Source organism: Ranitomeya imitator, chromosome 1 (assembly GCF_032444005.1).
Source record: "Ranitomeya imitator isolate aRanImi1 chromosome 1, aRanImi1.pri, whole genome shotgun sequence".
Classification (NCBI taxonomy): Eukaryota; Metazoa; Chordata; class Amphibia; order Anura; family Dendrobatidae; genus Ranitomeya; species Ranitomeya imitator.
In genome coordinates, this window is record NC_091282.1 from 637,259,357 (window position 1) to 637,280,226 (window position 20,870).

A 20,870-nucleotide genomic window follows, 5' to 3' on the forward strand; every position below is an offset into this window, starting at 1 on the left:
AGGTGGCTTCCCGGCGCCTGCTGAGAACAGGCGCCGGAAAGCCTCCTGCACTGCCTGTCAGATCGCTGATCTGACACAATGCTATGCAAAGTGTCAGATCAGCAATCTGATGGAATATAGTGATGTCACACCCTGGGACAATGTTATAAAGTAAAAAAAAAAAAAATTCCAATAAATCCTTTTATTTATGTAAATAAAAAAAACAACAATAAAGCACACATATTTGGTATCGCCGTGTCCGTAACGACCTGCTCTATAAAACTATCCCACTAGTTAACCTCTTCAGTGAACACCCCCCCAAAAAAATAAAAAAACGAGGCAAAAAACAATGCTTTATCATCATACTGCCGAACAAAAAGTGCAATAAAATGTGATTAAAAAAGACTGATATAAATAAACATGGTACTGCTGAAAACGTCATCTTGTCTCGCAAAAAAAAGCCGCCATACAGCGTCATCAGCAGAAAAATAAAAGTTACAGCTCTCAGAAGAAAGCTATGCAAAAACAATTATTTTTTAAATAAAATAGTTTTTATTGTGTAAAAGAGCCAAAACATAAAAAAAAGATATAAATGAGGTATCGCTGTAATCGTACTGACCCGAAGAATAAAACTGCTTTATCAATTTTACCAAACGTGGAACAGTATAAACCCCCCCTCCCACCCCAAAAGAAATTCAGGAATAGCTGGTTTTTGTTCATTCTGCCTCACAAAAATCGGAATAAAAAGCGATCAAAAAATGTCATGTGCCCGAAAATGGTATCAATAAAAACATCAACTCGTCCCGCAAAAAAACAAGACCTCACATGACTCTGTGGACCAAAATATGGAAAAATTATAGCTCTCAAAATGTGGTAACGTAAAAAATATTTTTTGCAATAAAAAGCGTCTCTTAGCGTGTGGCAGCTGCCAATCATAAAAATCTGCTAAAATACCCACTATAAATAATAAATCAAACCCCCCTTAATCACCCCCTTAGTTAGGGAAAAATAATAAAATAAAAAAAATGTATTTCCATTTTCCCCTTAGGGTTAGGGTTGGGGCTAAACTAGGGTTTGGATTATGTTTACGGTTAGGGTTAGAGGTGTATCAGGGATAGGGGTGTGGTTAGGGTTGAGATTAGGACTGGGATTAGGGTTAGGGGTGTGTTCGGGTTAGGGGTGTGGTTAGGGTTATGGTTGGGATTAGGCTTAGGGGAGCATTGGGGTTAGGGTTGGAGTTAGCATTGGGGGAGTTTCCTCTGTTTAGGCACATCAGGGGCTCTCGAAACGCGACATGGCGTCCGATCTCAATTCCAGCCAATTCTGCGTTGAAAAAGTAAAATGGTGCTCTGAGCTCTGCCATGTGCCCAAACAGTGGTTCCCCTCCACATATGGGCTATCAGCGTACTCAGGACAAATTAGACAGCAACTTTTGCAGTCCAATTTCTCCTGTTACCCTTGTGAAAATAAAAATTTGGGGGCTAAAATATTTTTTATTTTCACGGCTCTGCGTTATAAACTGTAGTGAAACACTTGGGGGTTCAAAATTCTTAAAACACATCTGGATAAGTTTCTTGGGGGTCTAGTTTCCAATATGGGGTCACTTGTGGGGGGTTTCTATTGTTTAGGTACATCAGGGACTCTGCAAACGCAACGTGACGCCTGCATACCATTCCATCAAAGTCTGCATTCCAACACAGCGCTCCTACCCTTCCGAGCTCTGCCATGCGCCCAAACAGTGGTCCCCCCACATATGGGGTATCGGCGTACTCAGGACAAATTGGACAACAACTTTTTGGGTCCAATATCTCCTGTTACCCTTGAGAAAATAAAAAACTGCTGGCTAAAAGATCATTTTGTGAAAAAAAAATGATTTTTTAATTTTCATGGCTATACATTATAAACTTTAATGAAACAATTTGGGGTTCAAAGTGCTCACCACACATCTAGATTAGTTTCTTAGGGGGTCTACTTTCTAAAATGGCGTCACTTGTGGGGGGTTTCCACTGTTTAGGCACATCAGAGGCTCTCCAAACGCGACATAGCGTCCTATCTCAATTTCAGCAAATTTTGCATTGAAAAGTCAAATGGCGCTCCTTCCCTTCCGAGCTCTGCCATGCGCCCAAACAGTGATTTACCCCCACATATGGGGTATCGGCGTACCGATACTGACGGTGTAGGCGATGGGCCGTCGCCAGATACTGACGGTGTAGGTAGGCAATGGGCGGTCGCCAGATACTGACGTGTAGGTAGGCGATGGGCCGTCGTCAGATTCTGATGGTGTAGGCGTTGGGCTGTCGCCAGATACTGATGGTGTAGGCGATGGGCCGTCGCCAGATACTGATGGTGTAGGCGATGGGCCGTCGCCAGATACTGATGGTGTAGGCGATGGGCCGTCGTCAGATACTGATGGTGTAGGCGATGGGCCGTCGCCAGATACTGATAAACATATAAATTTCTTTTTTGTTTGTTCGCTTGAGAAAAATAAACCAATAATCTTTCTATTCTGGAAGCTTCTTACTTTGCAGCACCCTTTTCCCCACCTGCCTAAAACATTTGGTAGCGCTGTAGTAGCGTTGGAGAGCACTTAGTTCGGTTCATTGGAGCAAGCAAACCGCTGATGTGAACGGTCAGTCCTCACGTTGTGGATTTCTGTGCGGATTTTTCCGCACAGTTTTTGAAAAATCCTCAGGCTGCGTTTTACCTGTGGATTACCCTCGGGTTTACGGCAGATTTCCTGCGATTTTTGTGCGGATTTCACCTGCGGTTTTACACTTGCAGATTCCTATTGAGGAGCAGGTGTAAACCGCTGTGGAATCGGCACAAAGAATTGACATGCTGCGGAAAATACAACGCAGCGTTTCCGAGCGGTATTTTCTGCAGCATGGGCACTGCGGATTAGGTTTTCCATAGGTTTCCATGATACTGTACACCGCATGGAAAACTGCGGATCCGCAGGGCCAAATCAGCTGCGGATCCGCAGCCAAATCCGCAACTTGTGCACATAGCCTAAGGCTGCCATCACACTATCAGTATTTGGTCAGTATTTTACATCAGTATTTGTAAGCCAGAACCAGGAGTGGGTGATAAATCCAGAAGTTATGCATATGTTTCTATTATACTTTCCCTCTGATTGTTCCACTCCTGGTTTTGACTTACAAATACTGATGTAAAATACTGACCAAATACTGCTAGTGTGACTGCAGCCTCATAGTGTATCATGAGAGCCATTTTAACCCTTTCATCCCCAGTTTGATTTCACCTTCATGACCAGGCCAAATTTTTACAATTCAGACCACTGTCACTTTATGAGGTAATAACTCTGGAATGCTTAAAACAGATCCCATTGATTGGGACATTTTGTTTTTTTGTGACATATTGTACTTCATGATAGTGGTAAATTTAGATTGACTTTAATTCTTACAACCTTAAATCACAGAGATATGTCACACAAAATAGTTGATAAATAACATTTCCCACATGTCTACTTTACATCAGCACAATTTTTGAAACCTAATTTTTTTTTTGTTAGGAAGTTATAACGGTTAAGTTGACCAGCGATTTCTCATTTTTCCAACAAAATTTACAAACTAATTTTCTTAGGGACCACCTAACATTTGAAGTGAGTTTGAGGCGCCTATATGACAGAAAATATCCAAATGTGACGACATTCTAAAACTACACCCCTCAAGGTGCTCGAAATCAAATTCAAGAAGTTCCCTTCACAGGAATTAAAGCAATATGAAAGGAAAAAATGATTTTTTTTTTGCCACAAATTTTGGTATTTTCACAAGGGTAACCTGAGAAAATGGGTCATACAATTTGTTGTGCAATTTTTCTTGAGTATACGAAAACCCCATATGTGGGAAAAACTACCATTTGGACGCATGGAAGAGCTCCTAAGTGAAGAAGCGCCAACTGAATTTGGAGTGCAAAATTGGTCGGAATAGATAGCGGACTCATGTGACATTTGATAAGTCCCTGACACAGCAAAACGGCAGAAACCCCACAAATGACCCGATTTTGGTAATTACACCTCTGGAGGAATTCATGTAGGGGTGCAGGTGCCATGACCCACTGGGAGAGCCCCTGAGGTGCTAGAGCAGCAGAACCCCCCATAAGTGACCCCATTTTACCACCAAAATGTTGTTTTAGCTTCAGATTTTACATTTTCCCACACGGAGTGGGTAAAAATGGCAGCATAATTTGTCCCACAATTTCTACTGAATGTGGTAATACCCCAATTGTGGCAGTACAGTACTACTTAGCCATACAGAGAGACTCGGGAGGAACGGAGCGCTATTTGCCTCCTGGAGTGCAGGTTTTCCTTGAATAGTTTGCAGACTCCATATACAGAGCCTCTAAGTGCTAGAAGAGCAGAATCCCACCTCAAGTGACCCCATTTTGGAAATTATACCCCTTTGGGAATTTATCTACAGGTGTAGTGATGATTTTGACTCCATGGGTGTTTTCTGGAAACAAGCAGCAATGAATGTTGCCGAGTGAAAATTGCAAACTGTCGTTGTAGTGTCCAGTACGTTTTGCCCAGCTTGTGCTTCTGGAGACACGCACCCGTAAATTATGCGGACTCTCATCGCTACAGAAGTAACAAAAATATGGGCTCTAAATGTGGTTTAGTGTTGTGAATTCTGTGGCCAAGCTCCCTCCTGTGGTCGAGAGTGGTACTTCGGCTGGTTCTGTCTATGAGCTTCCTTTGGTGGATGAGAGTGGTACTGCGGCTTCTGAGTTTCCTTCCTCAGGTGATGAGGTTAAGTCGTTAGGTGCTGCTCTATTTAACCCCACCTGGTGCTTTGATCCTGGCCTCCAGTCAATGTTCTAGTATTGGTCTTGCTTCCTCCTGGATCGTTCCTGTGGCCTGTCTATCCTGCATAAGCTAAGTTTTGCTTGTGTTATTTTTGTTTGCTATTTTTTCTGTCCAGCTGGCTATATTGGTTTTTCTTGCTTGCTGGAAGCTCTGAGACGCAGAGGGAGCACCTCCGTACCGTTAGTCGGTGCGGAGGGTCTTTTTGCCCCTCTGCGTGGTTGTTTGTAGGTTTTTGTGTTGACCGCAAAGCTATCTTTCCTATCCTCGGTCTATTCAGTAAGTCGGGCCTCACTTTGCTAAATCTATTTCATCTCTGTGTTTGTATTTTCATCTTTACTCACAGTCATTATATGTGGGGGGCTGCCTTTTCCTTTGGGGAATTTCTCTGAGGCAAGGTAGGCTTATTTTTCTATCTTCAGGGCTAGTTAGTTTCTCAGGCTGTGCCGAGTTGCATAGGGAGCGTTAGGCGCAATCCACGGCTACCTCTAGTGTGGTGTGATAGGATTAGGGATTGCGGTCAGCAGAGTTCCCACGTCTCAGAGCTCGTCCTATGTTTTTGGTAATTGTCAGGTCACTTTGTGTGCTCTGAACTTCAATGTCCATTGTGGTTCTGAATTACCTGTTCATAACGGTACTGGAGGCCCAAAGTACTAATGCTTCTCAATAGAGGGAAAAGAGAAGTTCTGAGACCATTTTTTTTTCTTTGGACTGTGTTCTGTCTTTCTTTTCCCCTTTACATCAGGGTGGTTCAGAACACAGGTGTGGACATGGACATTCAAGGTCTGTTCTCTTTGATGGATAATCTCGCTATAAATGTACAGAATATTCAAGATTTAGTGGTTCAGAATCCTATGTTAGAACCTAAAATTCCTATTCCTGAGTTATTTTCTGGAGATAGAGCTAAGTTTTTGAATTTTAAAAATAATTGTAAACTATTTCTGGCTTTGAAACCCCGCTCCTCTGGTGACCCAGTTCAACAAGATAAGATCAGTATTTCTTATTTACGTGGCGACCCTCAAGACTGGGCATTTTCCCTTGCGCCAGGAGATCCTGCATTGTGTGATGTTGATGCGTTTTTTCTGGCGCTCGGATTGCTGTACGACGAACCTAATTCAGTGGATCAGGCAGAGAAAAATTTGCTGGCTCTGTGTCAGGGTCAGGATGAGATAGAGATTTATTGTCAGAAGTTTAGAAAGTGGTCCGTGCTTACTCAATTGAATGTGCGCTGGCAGCTATTTTCAGAAAGGGTCTCTCTGAAGCCCTTAAGGATGTCATGGTGGGATTTCTATGCCTGCTGGTCTGAATGAGCCATTCAGATCGGTCGACGCTTGCGCGAGCGTAAATCTGTGCACCATTTGGCGGTATTATCTGAGCATAAACCTGAGCCTATGCAGTGCGATAGTACTTTGACCAGAGCTGAAAGGCAAGAACACAGACGTCAGAATGGGCTGTGTTTCTACTGTGGTGATTCCACTCATGCTATCTCCGATTGTCCTAAGCGCACTAAGCGGTTCTCTAGCTCTGCCACCATTGGTACGGTACAGTCGAAATTTCTTTTGTCCGTTACTTTGATCTGCTCTTTGTCTTCCTATTCTGTCATGGCATTTGTGGATTCAGGCGCTGCCCTGAATTTGATGGACTTGGAGTATGCTAGGCGCTGTGGGTTTGTCTTGGAGCCCTTGCAGTGTCCTATTCCATTGAGAGGAATTGATGCTACGCCTTTGGCCAAGAATAAGCCTCAGTATTGGACCCAGCTGACCATGTGCATGGCTCCTGCGCACCAGGAGGATATTTGCTTTCTGGTGTTGCATAATCTGCATGATGTGGTCGTGTTGGGGTTGCCATGGCTACAAGTCCATAACCCAGTATTAGATTGGAAATCAATGTCTGTGTCCAGCTGGGGTTGTCAGGGGGGGTACATGGTGATGTTCCATTTCTGTCTATCTCATCATCCACCCCTTCTGAGGTTCCAGAGTTCTTGTCTGATTATCGGGATGTATTCGATGAGCCCAAGTCCAATGCCCTACCTCCGCATAGGGATTGTGATTGTGCTATCGATTTGATTCCTGGTAGTAAGTTTCCCAAGGGTCGACTGTTTAATTTATCTGTACCTGAGCACGCCGCTATGCGGAGTTACGTGAAGGAGTCTTTGGAGAAGGGTCATATTCGCCCGTCATCGTCGCCATTGGGAGCGGGGTTCTTTTTTGTGGCCAAGAAGGATGGCTCGCTGAGACCTTGTATTCATTACCGCCTTCTAAATAAAATTACGGTCAAATTTCAGTACCCCTTGCCGCTGCTGTCTGATTTGTTTGCTTGGATTAAGGGGGCTAGTTGGTTCACCAAGATAGATCTTCGTGGTGTGTATAATCTTGTGCGTATTAAACGGGGCGATGAATGGAAAACAGCATTTAATACGCCCGAAGGCCATTTTGAGTACCTGGTTATGCCATTCGGACTTTCTAATGCTCCATCAGTGTTTCAGTCCTTTATGCATGACATCTTCCGAGAGTACCTGGATAAATTCCTGATTGTATACTTGGATGATATTTTGGTCTTCTCGGATGATTGGGAGTCTCATGTGAAGCAGGTCAGAATGGTGTTCCAGGTCCTGCGTGCTAATTCTTTGTTTGTGAAGGGGTCAAAGTGTCTCTTTGGTGTTCAGAAGATTTCATTTTTGGGGTTCATTTTTTCTCCTTCTACTATCGAGATGGACCCTGTTAAAGTTCAGGCCATTTATGATTGGACTCAGCCAACATCTCTGAAGAGTCTGCAGAAGTTCCTGGGCTTTGCTAATTTTTATCGTCGCTTCATGGCTAATTTTTCTAGTATTGCTAAACCGTTGACTGATTTAACCAAGAAGGGTGCTGATGTGGTCAATTGGTCTTCTGCTGCTGTGGAAGCTTTTCAGGAGTTGAAGGGTCGTTTTTCTTCTGCCCCTGTGTTGTGCCAACCAGATGTTTCGCTTCCGTTCCAGGTCAAGGTTGATGCTTCCGAAATTGGAGCAGGGGCTGTTTTGTCGCAGAGAAGTTCTGATTGCTGGGTGATGAAACCATGCGCCTTCTTTTCCAGGAAATTTTCGCCTGCTGAGCGAAATTATGATGTTGGCAATCGAGAGTTGCTAGCCATGAAGTGGGCATTCGAGGAGTGGCGTCATTGGCTTGAAGGAGCTAAGCATCGCGTGGTGGTCTTGACTGATCACAAAAACTTGACTTATCTCGAGTCTGCCAAACGGTTGAATCCTAGACAGGCTCGTTGGTCGCTGTTTTTCTCCCGTTTTGACTTTGTGGTTTCGTACCTTCCGGGCTCTAAAAATGTGAAGGCGGATGCCCTGTCTAGGAGTTTTGTGCCCGATTCTCCGGGTTTGCCTGAGCCGGCGGGTATTCTCAAAGAGGGGGTAATTTTGTCTGCCATCTCTCCTGATTTGCGGCGGGTGCTGCAAAAATTTCAGGCTAATAGACCTGACCGTTGCCCAGCGGAGAAACTGTTTGTGCCTGATAGGTGGACGAATAAAGTTATCTCTGAGGTTCATTGTTCGGTGTTGGCTGGTCATCCTGGAATCTTTGGTACCAGAGATTTGGTGGCTAGATCCTTTTGGTGGCAGTCTCTGTCGCGGGATGTGCGTTCTTTTGTGCAGTCCTGTGGGATTTGTGCTCGGGCTAAGCCCTGCTGTTCTCGTGCCAGTGGGTTGCTTTTGCCCTTGCCGGTCCCGAAGAGGCCTTGGACACATATCTCTATGGATTTTTTTTCCGGATCTCCCCGTCTCTCAAAGAATGTCGGTCATTTGGGTGGTTTGTGATCGCTTCTCTAAGATGGTCCATTTGGTACCCTTGTCTAAATTGCCTTCCTCCTCTGATTTGGTGCCATTGTTTTTCCAGCATGTGGTTCGTTTACATGGCATTCCAGAGAACATCGTTTCTGACAGAGGTTCCCAGTTTGTTTTGAGGTTTTGGCGAGCCTTTTGTGCTAGGATGGACATTGATTTGTCTTTTTCCTCTGCTTTCCATCCTCAGACAAATGGCCAGACTGAATGAACCAATCAGACCTTGGAAACATATCTGAGATGTTTTGTTTCTGCTGATCAGGATGATTGGGTGTCCTTTTTGCCTTTGGCTGAGTTCGCCCTTAATAATCGGGCCAGCTCGGCTACTTTGGTTTCGCCGTTTTTCTGCAATTCTGGGTTCCACCCTCGTTTCTCTTCAGGGCAGGTTGAGTCTTCGGACTGTCCTGGTGTGGATACTGTGGTGGATAGGTTGCAGCAGATTTGGACTCATGTAGTGGACAATCTGACTTTGTCCCATGAGAAGGCTCAACGTTTCGCTAACCGCAGGCGCTGTGTGGGTCCCCGACTTCGTGTTGGGGATTTGGTTTGGTTGTCATCTCGTTATATTCCTATGAAGGTTTCCTCTCCTAAATTTAAGCCTCGTTTCATTGGTCCATATAGGATTTCTGAGGTTCTTAATCCTGTGTCTTTTCGTTTGACTTTTCCAGCTTCTTTTTCCATCCATAACGTGTTCCATAGGTCATTGTTGCGGAGATACGTGGCACCTGTGGTTCCATCTATTGATCCTCCTGCTCCGGTTTTGGTTGAAGGGGAATTGGAGTATATAGTGAAGAAGATTTTGGATTCTCGTGTTTTGAGACGGAAACTCCAGTATCTGGTTAAGTGGAAAGGTTATGGTCAGGAAGATAATTCCTGGGTCTTTGCCTCTGATGTCCATGCTGCCGATCTGGTTCGTGCCTTTCATGTGGCTCATCCTGGTCGGCCTGGGGGCTCTGGTGAGGGTTCGGTGACCCCTCCTCAAGGGGGGGTACTGTTGTGAATTCTGTGGCCAAGCTCCCTCCTGTGGTCGAGAGTGGTACTTCGGCTGGTTCTGTCTATGAGCTTCCTTTGGTGGATGAGAGTGGTACTGCGGCTTCTGAGTTTCCTTCCTCAGGTGATGAGGTTAAGTCGTTAGGTGCTGCTCTATTTAACTCCACCCGGTGCTTTGATCCTGGCCTCCAGTCAATGTTCTAGTATTGGTCTTGCTTCCTCCTGGATCGTTCCTGTGGCCTGTCTATCCTGCATAAGCTAAGTTTTGCTTGTGTTATTTTTGTTTGCTATTTTTTCTGTCCAGCTGGCTATATTGGTTTTTCTTGCTTGCTGGAAGCTCTGAGACGCAGAGGGAGCACCTCTGTACCGTTAGTCGGTGCGGAGGGTCTTTTTGCCCCTCTGCGTGGTTGTTTGTAGGTTTTTGTGTTGACCGCAAAGCTATCTTTCCTATCCTCGGTCTATTCAGTAAGTCGGGCCTCACTTTGCTAAATCTATTTCATCTCTGTGTTTGTATTTTCATCTTTACTCACAGTCATTATATGTGGGGGGCTGCCTTTTCCTTTGGGGAATTTCTCTGAGGCAAGGTAGGCTTATTTTTCTATCTTCAGGGCTAGTTAGTTTCTCAGGCTGTGCCGAGTTGCATAGGGAGCGTTAGGCGCAATCCACGGCTACCTCTAGTGTGGTGTGATAGGATTAGGGATTGCGGTCAGCAGAGTTCCCACGTCTCAGAGCTCGTCCTATGTTTTTGGTAATTGTCAGGTCACTTTGTGTGCTCTGAACTTCAATGTCCATTGTGGTTCTGAATTACCTGTTCATAACAGTTTAGGCACACTGTGCGGCTTAGAAAGGAGTGGGACACTTGGATTTGGGGGTACAGAATTCACTGGATTTCTTTTGTGGGGTCAGGAGCCATTTTGCTTTTCCAGAGTCTTTGCACTATCAGTAATGACGAAGCCCCCTATATTTCCGTTAACAGGTGACGAACATGAGTGGGGACTTGCTTTTTTTTGTGGATTGAGTTGAAGGTTTTATCAATTGGGAACATTTTAAATAAAATTTTGGATCACAGATAAACAGAGCGCTACACTGGCCACTTTGTGGTTTCTATCTAAATCTGACATGGTTCAGATGAAACCCCCCAGGGATCCATTCACTATAATGAGACAGCAGAGTTACTCAAGACTCCGTCTGGCCTTTGTTCAGCGGTGTCCTTCTTTTTAGAAATGCAGAAAACTGTAGCCAGTGGCACTTTTATGCAATCCTAAAAAAGACAGACGGCGTCCACAGTGCTTCCAACTGCCTCATTATAGGGAATCCTCCTTTGGGGGATCCATCTGAATCTCGTATTTCAGAGAATTACATTGAAACCCCGGTGTAAGAGCTCAGTGCAGAGCAAAGGATAAATGTGCGCCAAGCCTTACTGCGATCTTTGGAGGTAGAATGAACAAATCAGCAGCAGGTGAAGAATTGATGGCATCTACAGTACAGACCAAAAGTTTGGACACACCTTCTCATTAAAAGATTTTTCTGTTTTTTCATGACTATGAAAATTGTAAATTCACACTCAAGGCATCAAAACTATTGAATAACACATGTGGAATTATATACGTAACAAAAAAGTGTAAAACAACTGAAATTGTCTTATATTCTAGGTTCTTCAAAGTAGCCACCTTTTGCTTTGATGACTGCTTTGCACACTCTTGGCATTCTCTTGATGAGATACAAGAGGTAGTCACCGGAAATGGTTTTCACTTCACAGGTGTGCCCTGCCAGGTTTAATAAGTGGGATTTCTTGCCTTATAAATGGTGTTGGGACCATCAGTTGTGTTGTGCAGAAGTCTGGTGGATACACAGATAGTCCTACTGAATAGACTGTTAGAATATGTATTATGGCAAGAAAAAAGCTAAGTAAAGAAAAACGAGTGGCCATCATTACTTTAAGAAATGAAGGTCAGTCAGTCCGAAAAATTGGGAAAACTTTGAAAGTGTCCCCAAGTGCAGTGGCAAAAACCATCAAGCGCTACAAAGAAATTGGCTCACATGAGGACCGCCCCAGGAAAGGAAGACCAGGAGTCACCTCTGCTTCTGAGGATAAGTTTATCCGAGTCACCAGCCTCAGAAATCGCAGGCTAACAGCAGCTCAGATTAGAGACCAGGTCAATGCCACACAGAGTTCTAGCAGCAGACACATCTCTACAACAACTGTTAAGAGGAGACTTTGTGCAGCAGGAATTCATGGTAAAATAGCTACTAGGAAACCACTGCTAAGGACAGGCAACAAGCAGAGGAGACTTGTTTGGGCTAAAAAACACAAGAAATGGACATTAGACCAGTGGAAATCTGTGCTTTGGTCTGATGAGTCCAAATTTGAGATCTTGGGTTCGAACCACCGTGTCTTTGTGCGACGCAGAAAAGGTGAACGGATGGACTCTACATGCCTGGTTCCCACCGTGAAGCATGGAGGAGGAGGTGTGATGGTGTGGGGGTGCTTTACTGGTGACACTTGGGGATTTATTCAAAATTGAAGGCATACTGAACCAGCATGGCTACCACAGCATCTTGCAGTGGCATGCTATTCCATCCGGTTTGCGTTTAGTTGGACCATCATTTATTTTTCAACAGGACAATGACCCCAAACACACCTCCAGGCTGTGTAAGGGGTATTTGACCAAGAAGGAGAGTGATGGGGTGCTACGCCAGATGACCTGGCCTCCACAGTCACCAGACCAGGACCCAATCGAGATGGTTTGTGGTGAGCTGGACTGCAGACTGAAGGCAAAAGGGCCAACAGGTGCTAAGCATCTCTGGGAACTCCTTCAAGATTGTTGGAAGACCATTCCTGGTGACTACCTCTTGAAGCTCATCAAGAGAATGCCAAGAGTGTGCAAAGCAATCATCAAAGCAAAAGGTGGCTACTTTGAAGAACTTAGAATATAAGACATAATTTCAGTTGTTTCACACTTTTTTGTTAAGTAAATAATTCCACATGTGTTATTTCATAGTTTTGATGCCTTCAGTGTGAATTTAGAATTTTCCTAGTCAAGAAAATACAGAAATTTTTTTAAATGAGATGAGTCGAAACTTTTGGTCTGTGTATATATACACCGTATTTTCCGGCATGTAAGACGACCCCCAACTTTTCCAGTTAAAATATAAAATCTTCTCAAAAGTCGGGGGTTGTCTTATAGGGTGGGTGCGGCGCAATCTGCGGTCGACGTATATAGTGTGGGGGGGGGGGGAGTGTTCCTGATGACGAGGTGAGGGAGCGCCTCACCAGGAAGGTGTAAAGGTACCTTCACACATAACGATATTGTTAACGATATCGTTGCTATTTGTGACGTAGCAACGATATCGTTAATGAAATCGTTATGTGTGACAGCGACCAACGATCAGGCCCCTGCTGGGAGATCGTTGGTCGCTGAAGAAAGTCCAGAACTTTATTTCGTCGCTGGACTCCTGCTGACATCGCTGGATCGGCGTGTGTGACACCGATCCAGCGATGTCTTCACTGGTAACCAGGGTAAACATCGGGTAACTAAGCGCAGGGCCGCGCTTAGTAACCCGATGTTTACCCTGGTTACCATGCTAAAAGTAAAAAAAAACAAACACTAGATACTTACCTACAGCCGTCTGTCCTCCAGCGCTGTGCTCTGCACTCCTCCTGTACTGGCTGTGAGCGGAAAGCAGAGCGGTGACGTCACCGCTCTGCTTTCCGGCTCACAGCCAGTACAGGAGGAGAGCAGAGAAGCAGAGCGCAGCGCTGGAGGACAGACAGTGGTAGGTAAGTATCTAGTGTTTGTTTTTTTTTACTTTTAGCATTGTAACCAGGGTAAACATCGGGTTACTAAGCGCGGCCCTGCGCTTAGTTACCCGATGTTTACCCTGGTTACCGGCATCGTTGGTCGCTGGATTGCGGTCTGTGTGACAGCTCTCCAGCGACCAAACAGCGACGCTGCAGCGATCCGGATCGTTGTCGGTATCGCTGCAGCGTCGCTTAATGTGAAGGGGCCTTAAGTGAAGCAAACTGTCAGTGTCTGGGATGCCAGGTTAATCTCATTAGGACCTGAGCCAATCAGGTCCCGATAATGTCGCAATTCCGAGCTATCGCTCTGCATCAGCATCCCAGCACTTGCAGGATTCTGGGGGTCCCAAGCACTGCAAGACCACCGAGCGTACAGAATCGTCCACACTGAGCTACATTGTATTGGGGTTAAGTACCTCGATTTGCTGATTGTCATAGGGCACGGTGCTCCGACTGCTAACACATTATAACTTTTTCTGTATTTGCCTGTCACTGAACAATCCCTTTAAATTTTGCACTTTATTTTTTTTATTGCACAAATCTGGGATGCGTAAAGGTTCCTATGGAATGTCTGTCAACTTGATGGAAAAGAGGGGGCACTACTAGGTCCAGTCTGAGAATTGTGATTTCCCAGCGGGATGGAGCTCCTAGTGGAATGGATAGAGCGTAGAGATAAGCCAAACGATTCAAGAGCTCTGCTCCAACAGCTTATAGTCTCAGTGCTGTAACAGTAAAGAATCCTTTCAATCAGAGATGAGAATCCATTTCCAGGACCCGTGAGAAGCATTTCCTACCTCCTGAAATCCCCCTGCTTCTCTTCCTGTTAGATTTTGGCAGGTAGTAGGTGGGGCACAGGGTTCCTGGTAATGGATTCTCTCATTTCTAATAGAAAGGATTCTTTACTGTTAGAGCTGATAGAAGACATGAAAGGTCACGCATCTTTCGGAATGTGGATAGAAGATGAAGCTGACCCTCTCGATCAGTTCTTATATTGGTTATTTATCTTCCTGGGAATGAGTGGCCCCAGAGGCGACCTGTGCTGCTTGTCTGATGTGGCCTGCTCCTGCATCTGGATACATTGCAGCAGATGTCGCTTTCCAGCTTCTCTTCTTTACGGCTCCCCCTCCCCCCACCTCCTGCCTTGTGCATTTTTGTGTCTCTTCGTAATTGACAGCAGGATTTTTAGCTGCCTGGCCAGGGTGGGGGATGGGGTGCTAGGAGCAGGAGGAGGATGGGCAGAGAGCAGCCAGACAAGAGGGGCCTCAGATTACTGCAGCTGCTGGAGGCTGGCACCTGGCTTGCTGCTCACCCTGCACATGCTCAGACTGCTGGTGCCTAGGATTTCCCAGATATCCCATCATTCATCCCAAATGGGCTGTAAGTTCTCCCTGAAGTAGCAGTGATCCTCATATTTATTGTTTCTTCAACCACATGGTAAAAGCGCGGTGTGAACCGAGCCCAGTTGCACCTTCTCTGTATGGGGTATTAGCAAGCAGGGGCAGGAGCGCTCAGCCACCATTAAGCGATTGTCCCGGATTAGACAAGTTATTTTATTTATGTTGTAAGGGGGACCTAATAGTACGGCAGTAGCCTTTAGCTGCCACAAGGGGGCAGACTTTTAGCTCCATTTAATGCCGTAGATGCAATTTTTATTTTATTATTAATTTTATTTAACTTCTTCAGATGCAGTGATAGCAAATATTTTACCTTTGTTGTATTTTTAAAAAAATATTTGTTGGGAGGGTCCTCATAGGGGACTTGAACCTGTGATCGTCCGATTGCTCATACTATATACTTGAATACAGTATATTGTAAAATTCACAATCTCCTTTAAAGGCCAGCCACAGGTAGGTCTTCACAGGAGTACCGTCGTGGCAGGCCTCAGGATGCAATGTCAACCTCCCAGACTGTCAGAGATTGACGGATGCATCATACTCGGGGGAGGGCCCCGACATTTGGCCAACCAACACAACCAACATAGGAAGGGGCTCAGCTGATGTCAACCCATTTAAATGCTGCTGTCAAAGATTTACAGCTTCATTTAAGGGGTTAAGCAGCAAAGATTGGGGCATGACACAGTTGAAACCGGTGTTTTTTCATGTTATAATGTATTCCTTTTTTTTTTCCACTGCAGCCATGGATGATCCGGAGATGGCCGAACTGGAGAACATGGTGGTGGAAGAACTGGGCATATCGATGAAGGAGCTGCGGGAATTCATAGACCGCGAGGTGGAGAAGAACGAGCTGGTGAAGCAGAAGAAGGCCCAGCTGCTGGAACTGGAGGAGCTGGTGAAGCAGAAGGAGCAGGAGGTGGCTGGTGTGGACAGCCTGTACGACAACGCCTCCAGGTGAGGGATCATCGGCATCTTACTGGTGTCTGTGCAGGAATACGGTATTGATGATCTGTCCTCAGGATAAGGCATTGATGAGAGGTCAGAGGGGGTCCGACACCTGGGTCTGTCAGGACACACAGTGTAGGTAGCCAGAGCACCACAGCGCTGTACACTGTGTAGTGGCCACTCTCAGTACTGCAACTCTGCTGCATGTATATTAGGCCATCAGTTCCTATCCGGCCTCGCTCCTGTGGCTTGATCATGCCTCCGGGGTGATCCTATAAGATGCACTAGTCCTGCAGATATGTACTATTGGTGGATGATACAGCAATGATATATAGATGGAGTGCCTAATGGTCCCTTATTTTCAGGGCTCTGGATAACTGTGAGTCCTTAGTAAAGACCCTGTATAAAGAGATGGGCATCGCCTACAGAGAGAGCAGCTCGGACGATGAGTCTTCGAAGCCGGTGGAAGTCATCGAGATTCCCGATGAGGATGACGATGACGACGTCCTGAGCGTTGGATCTGGTCAGTGGCAAATGTCTTGCATATGGAGAGGAGGCTTTAACCCCATTCACGACCATGTAACAAAACTTAACCTACATCGTGTGGCTGCAGGAACTGAGCTTGCAGCATACCAGCAGTGACCGGAGCAAACTCTGATCGCTGATGTTTAACCCCTTAGTGACAGAGCCAATTTGCAGCTTAATAACAGGCCAATTTTTACAATTCTGACCACTGTCACTTTATGGGGTTATAACTCTGTAACGCTTCAGCAGATTCCACTGATTCTGAGACTGTTTTTTCGTGACATATTGTACTTTGTAAGTGGTAAAATTTATTCGATGTGACTTGCATTTATTGATGAAAAAAAACGGAAATATCGCGAAAATCTTGGAGATTTTGCAATTTTCAAACTTTGTATTTTCATGCCCTTAAATTAGAGAGTGATGTCACACAAAATACTTATTAAATAACATTTCCCACATGTCTACTTTACATGAGCACAATCTTGGAAGCAAAATTATTTTTTGGTAAGACGTTATAAGGGTTAAAAGTTGACCAGCGGTTTCTCATTTTTCCAACAAAATTTACAAAACATTTTTTTTTTTTAAGGGACCATCTCACATTTGAAGTGACTTTGGGGGGTCAATACAGGTCCTTCTCAAAAAATTAGCATATAGTGTTAAATTTCATTATTTACCATAATGTAATGATTACAATTAAACTTTCATATATTATAGATTCATTATCCACCAACTGAAATTTGTCAGGTCTTTTATTGTTTTAATACTGATGATTTTGGCATACAACTCCTGATAACCCAAAAAACCTGTCTCAATAAATTAGCATATTTCACCCATCCAATCAAATAAAAGTGTTTTTAATAACAAACAAAAACACCAACAAATAATAATGTTCAGTTATGCACTCAATACTTGGTCGGGAATCCTTTGGCAGAAATGACTGCTTCAATGCGGCGTGGCATGGAGGCAATCAGCCTGTGACACTGCTGAGATGTTATGGAGGCCCAGGATGCTTCAATAGCGGCCTTAAGCTCATCCAGAGTGTTGGGTCTTGCGTCTCTCAACTTTCTCTTCACAATATCCCACAGATTCTCTATGGGGTTCAGGTCAGGAGAGTTGGCAGGCCAATTGAGCACAGTAATACCATGGTCAGTAAACCATTTACCAGTGGTTTTGGCACTGTGAGCAGGTGCCAGGTCGTGCTGAAAAATGAAATCTTCATCTCCATAAAGCATTTCAGCCGATGGAAGCATGAAGTGCTCCAAAATCTCCTGATAGCTAGCTGCATTGACCCTGCCCTTGATGAAACACAGTGGACCAACACCAGCAGCTGACATGGCACCCCACACCATCACTGACTGTGGGTACTTGACACTGGACTTCAGGCATTTTGGCATTTCCTTCTCCCCAGTCTTCCTCCAGACTCTGGCACCTTGATTTCCGAATGACATGCAAAATTTGCTTTCATCAGAAAAAAGTACTTGGGACCACTTAGCAACAGTCCAGTGCTGCTTCTCTGTAGCCCAGGTCAGGCGCCTCTGCCGCTGTTTATGGTTCAAAAGTGGCTTTACCTGGGGAATGCGGCACCTGTAGCCCATTTCCTGCACACGCCTGTGCACGGTGGCTCTGGATGTTTCCACACCAGACTCAGTCCACTGCTTCCTCAGGTTCCCCAAGGTCTGGAATCGGTCCTTCTCCACAATCTTCCTCAGGGTCCGGTCTCCTCTTCTCGTTGTACAGCGTTTTCTGCCACATTGTTTCCTTCCAGCAGACTTACCATTGAGGTGCCTTGATACAGCACTCTGGGAACAGCCTATTTGTTGAGAAATTTCTTTCTGGGTCTTACCCTCTTGCTTGAGGGTGTCAATGATGGCCTTCTTGACATCTGTCAGGTCGCTAGTCTTACCCATGATGGGGGTTTTGAGTAATGAACCAGGCAGGGAGTTTATAAAAGCCTCAGGTATCTTTTGCATGTGTTTAGAGTTAATTAGTTGATTCAGAAGATTAGGGTAATAGGTCGTTTAGAGAACCTTTTCTTGATATGCTAATTTATTGAGACAGGTTTTTTGGGTTATCAGGAGTTGTATGCCAAAATCATCAGTATTAAAACAATAAAAGACCTGACAAATTTCAGTTGGTGGATAATGAATCTATAATATATGAAAGTTTAATTGTAATCATTACATTATGGTAAATAATGAAATTTAACACTATATGCTAATTTTTTGAGAAGGACCTGTATAACAGAAAATACCCAAAAGTGACACCATTCTAAAAAAAGCACCTCTCAAGGTGCACCAAAACACATTCAAGAAATTTATTAACCCTTCAGGTGCTTCATGAGAACTAAAGCAATGTGGAAGTAAAAAATGAACATTTTACTTTTTCACAAAAATTTTACTTTGGAACTATTTTTTTTTTATTTTCACAAAGGTATCCGGAGAAAATGGGCCACAAAATTTGTTGTGCAATTTCTCCTGAGTATACAGATACCCCATATGTGGGGAAAGCCATTGTTTCGGTGCATAGCAGGTCTCAGAAGAGAGGGCGCACCATTTGGCTTTTTGAACGCTAAATTGGCTGGAAACAATGGTGGCGCCATGTCGCATTTGGAGACCCCTTGATGTACCTAAACAGTGAAAACCCCTCAATTCTAACTCCAATCCCAACACACCCCTAATCCCAACCCTAACCACAACCCCAGCACATCCCTATCCCAACCCTAACCACAACACACCCCTATCCCTAACCCCAATCCTAACCACAACACCCCTATCCCTAATCCCAACCCTAACCACACCACTAATCACAACCCTATCCACAAACCTAACCCCAACACACTCTTAACCCTAATCCCAACCATAACCCTAACACACCCCTAATCCCAATCCTAACCTTAGCCCTAACCCAACACACCCCTAATCCCAACCCCAACCATAACCCTAACACACGCCTATTCCCAATCCTAACCTTAGCCCTAACCTTAGCCCAACTCACTTTAGCCCAACTCTAACCCTAATGGAAAAATGAAAATACATTTCTCCTACGCCTCATTGGGGGACACAGGACCATGGGTGTTATGCTGCTGCCACTAGGAGGACACTAAGCAAACAAAATATTAACTCCTCCTCTGCAGTATACACCCCTTCACTGGCTACAATTTCACCAGTTCTTTATTTTTTTATTTAATTATTTTTTCCTATCTAAGGGTGTGATAAAAGGGAGTTTTATTTAATTTTTTTTTTATTTTGATCACTGTGATAGTGTCGATCACATTGATCAAAATGAACCAGTAGGAAAATTTTCCTATTGGTGCCGGACAGCAGATCTCGGTGGGCGCACTGCACATGCGCCGCCATTTTCTCCTGGAAGGGGACATCATGGGGATTTCTGGACTCCAGAGGTACAGGGGGCGATCGGGGACCCTATTTCTCTCTCCTCTGATGTTCAATTACATCAGAGGAGAGATAAATTAAATGGAAAATCTGCCTTTTTTTTTTTTTTTTGCAGTCACCATTATACCGTTAATAGCCTGCCATCGCCACACGTTGGTTGCTAAAAACCGACCCGAATCATGTTCTCTGGGGTCTCAGCTACTCCAGGTAGCTGAGACCCCGGAGAAATTCCGACTCTGGGGGCGCTACACATTTCACACTTTAAGTACCCTTAATTACCTCCGTGAAAACGTGTATCGGCAGTCGTTACGGGGTTAACAAACCATCCAAGTTCCCAACAAAATAAAGTAAAAAAATATTTTATTCTTCTCTTACAGGGGAAGAAGTTAGTAAGACGCCAAAGGAGAAGCATCTAGTAAGTATGAAATAAGATATACAGGTGAAAAGTCTGTAACCGTCCTCGAAGAGGTGGTTTCATCAGTGCAGCCCCTTCATAAGCTGCTTTATAAGAGCACCTCTCACTTTGTTTGCTATAGTGCAGATCAGCCCCTTTTTATAGGAATGTTTGTTTCCATTTTTTATTTAGTTTTCTCCTTCGCCTCATTGGGCGACACAGACCATGGGTGTATGCTGCTGCCACCAGGAGGCTGACACTAAGTATTACAAAGAAAGTGATCTCCTCCTCTGTAGTATACACCCTCCTGCTGGCTCCCAGAGAACTAGTTCCTTGCTCTTCCTCTCTTGCAACGTGGGATGCCACTCCAGACCTGATTCTTAGGGGTGACGGGTCCCTTCAAGGGCACCGATCTCCCCACACCCTGAACGGACGAGCACATGGAGTGTCGCCTCCACGAACCCTCTCACGCAGCTAGGCCTATTGCCGGACATTCAGTCCTCTCCCATCCTAGGTGATTAACCCTTTGGATGTACAGAGGCCCACCTCGTGGCGTCCAAGCAGCCCCCATGGTAAAGGAGGCGGACGGTCCCTCTCCACCTCCCTATGAAAGGGTTCTTGCACCTTCCAAAAATTGATGGCACCTGACCTGCAACAGAGTGGTCAAGCTCTGCAGCTCCTCGCAGCGGGCTTCCCGGATATCCGATCGGTGAGTGACAGGGGTCGGGTTCGGTAGGAGGGCTCCTGGTGCTCCGCGACTACCCAGCGCACATGCATTGGCCGGCGCTAGAAATTTACTCGCCA

At 45.0% G+C, this 20,870-nt stretch overlaps 1 protein-coding gene across 5 annotated transcripts in view; it reads left to right on the forward strand.

The window, feature by feature from the left end:
- SETDB1 (SET domain bifurcated histone lysine methyltransferase 1) overlaps positions 1-20,870 on the forward strand; it is an 84,937-nt gene that overhangs the window by 46,819 nt on the left and 17,248 nt on the right. For all 5 annotated transcript variants that reach the window (XM_069727249.1, XM_069727223.1, XM_069727240.1 and 2 more), the window contains exons 2-4: positions 15,551-15,764; positions 16,121-16,278; positions 20,050-20,087. In XM_069727249.1, the coding sequence (XP_069583350.1) occupies positions 15,553-15,764; positions 16,121-16,278; positions 20,050-20,087 (408 nt within the window). In that variant the 5' untranslated portion in view covers positions 15,551-15,552. The remainder of the gene's footprint in view (positions 1-15,550; positions 15,765-16,120; positions 16,279-20,049; positions 20,088-20,870) is intronic.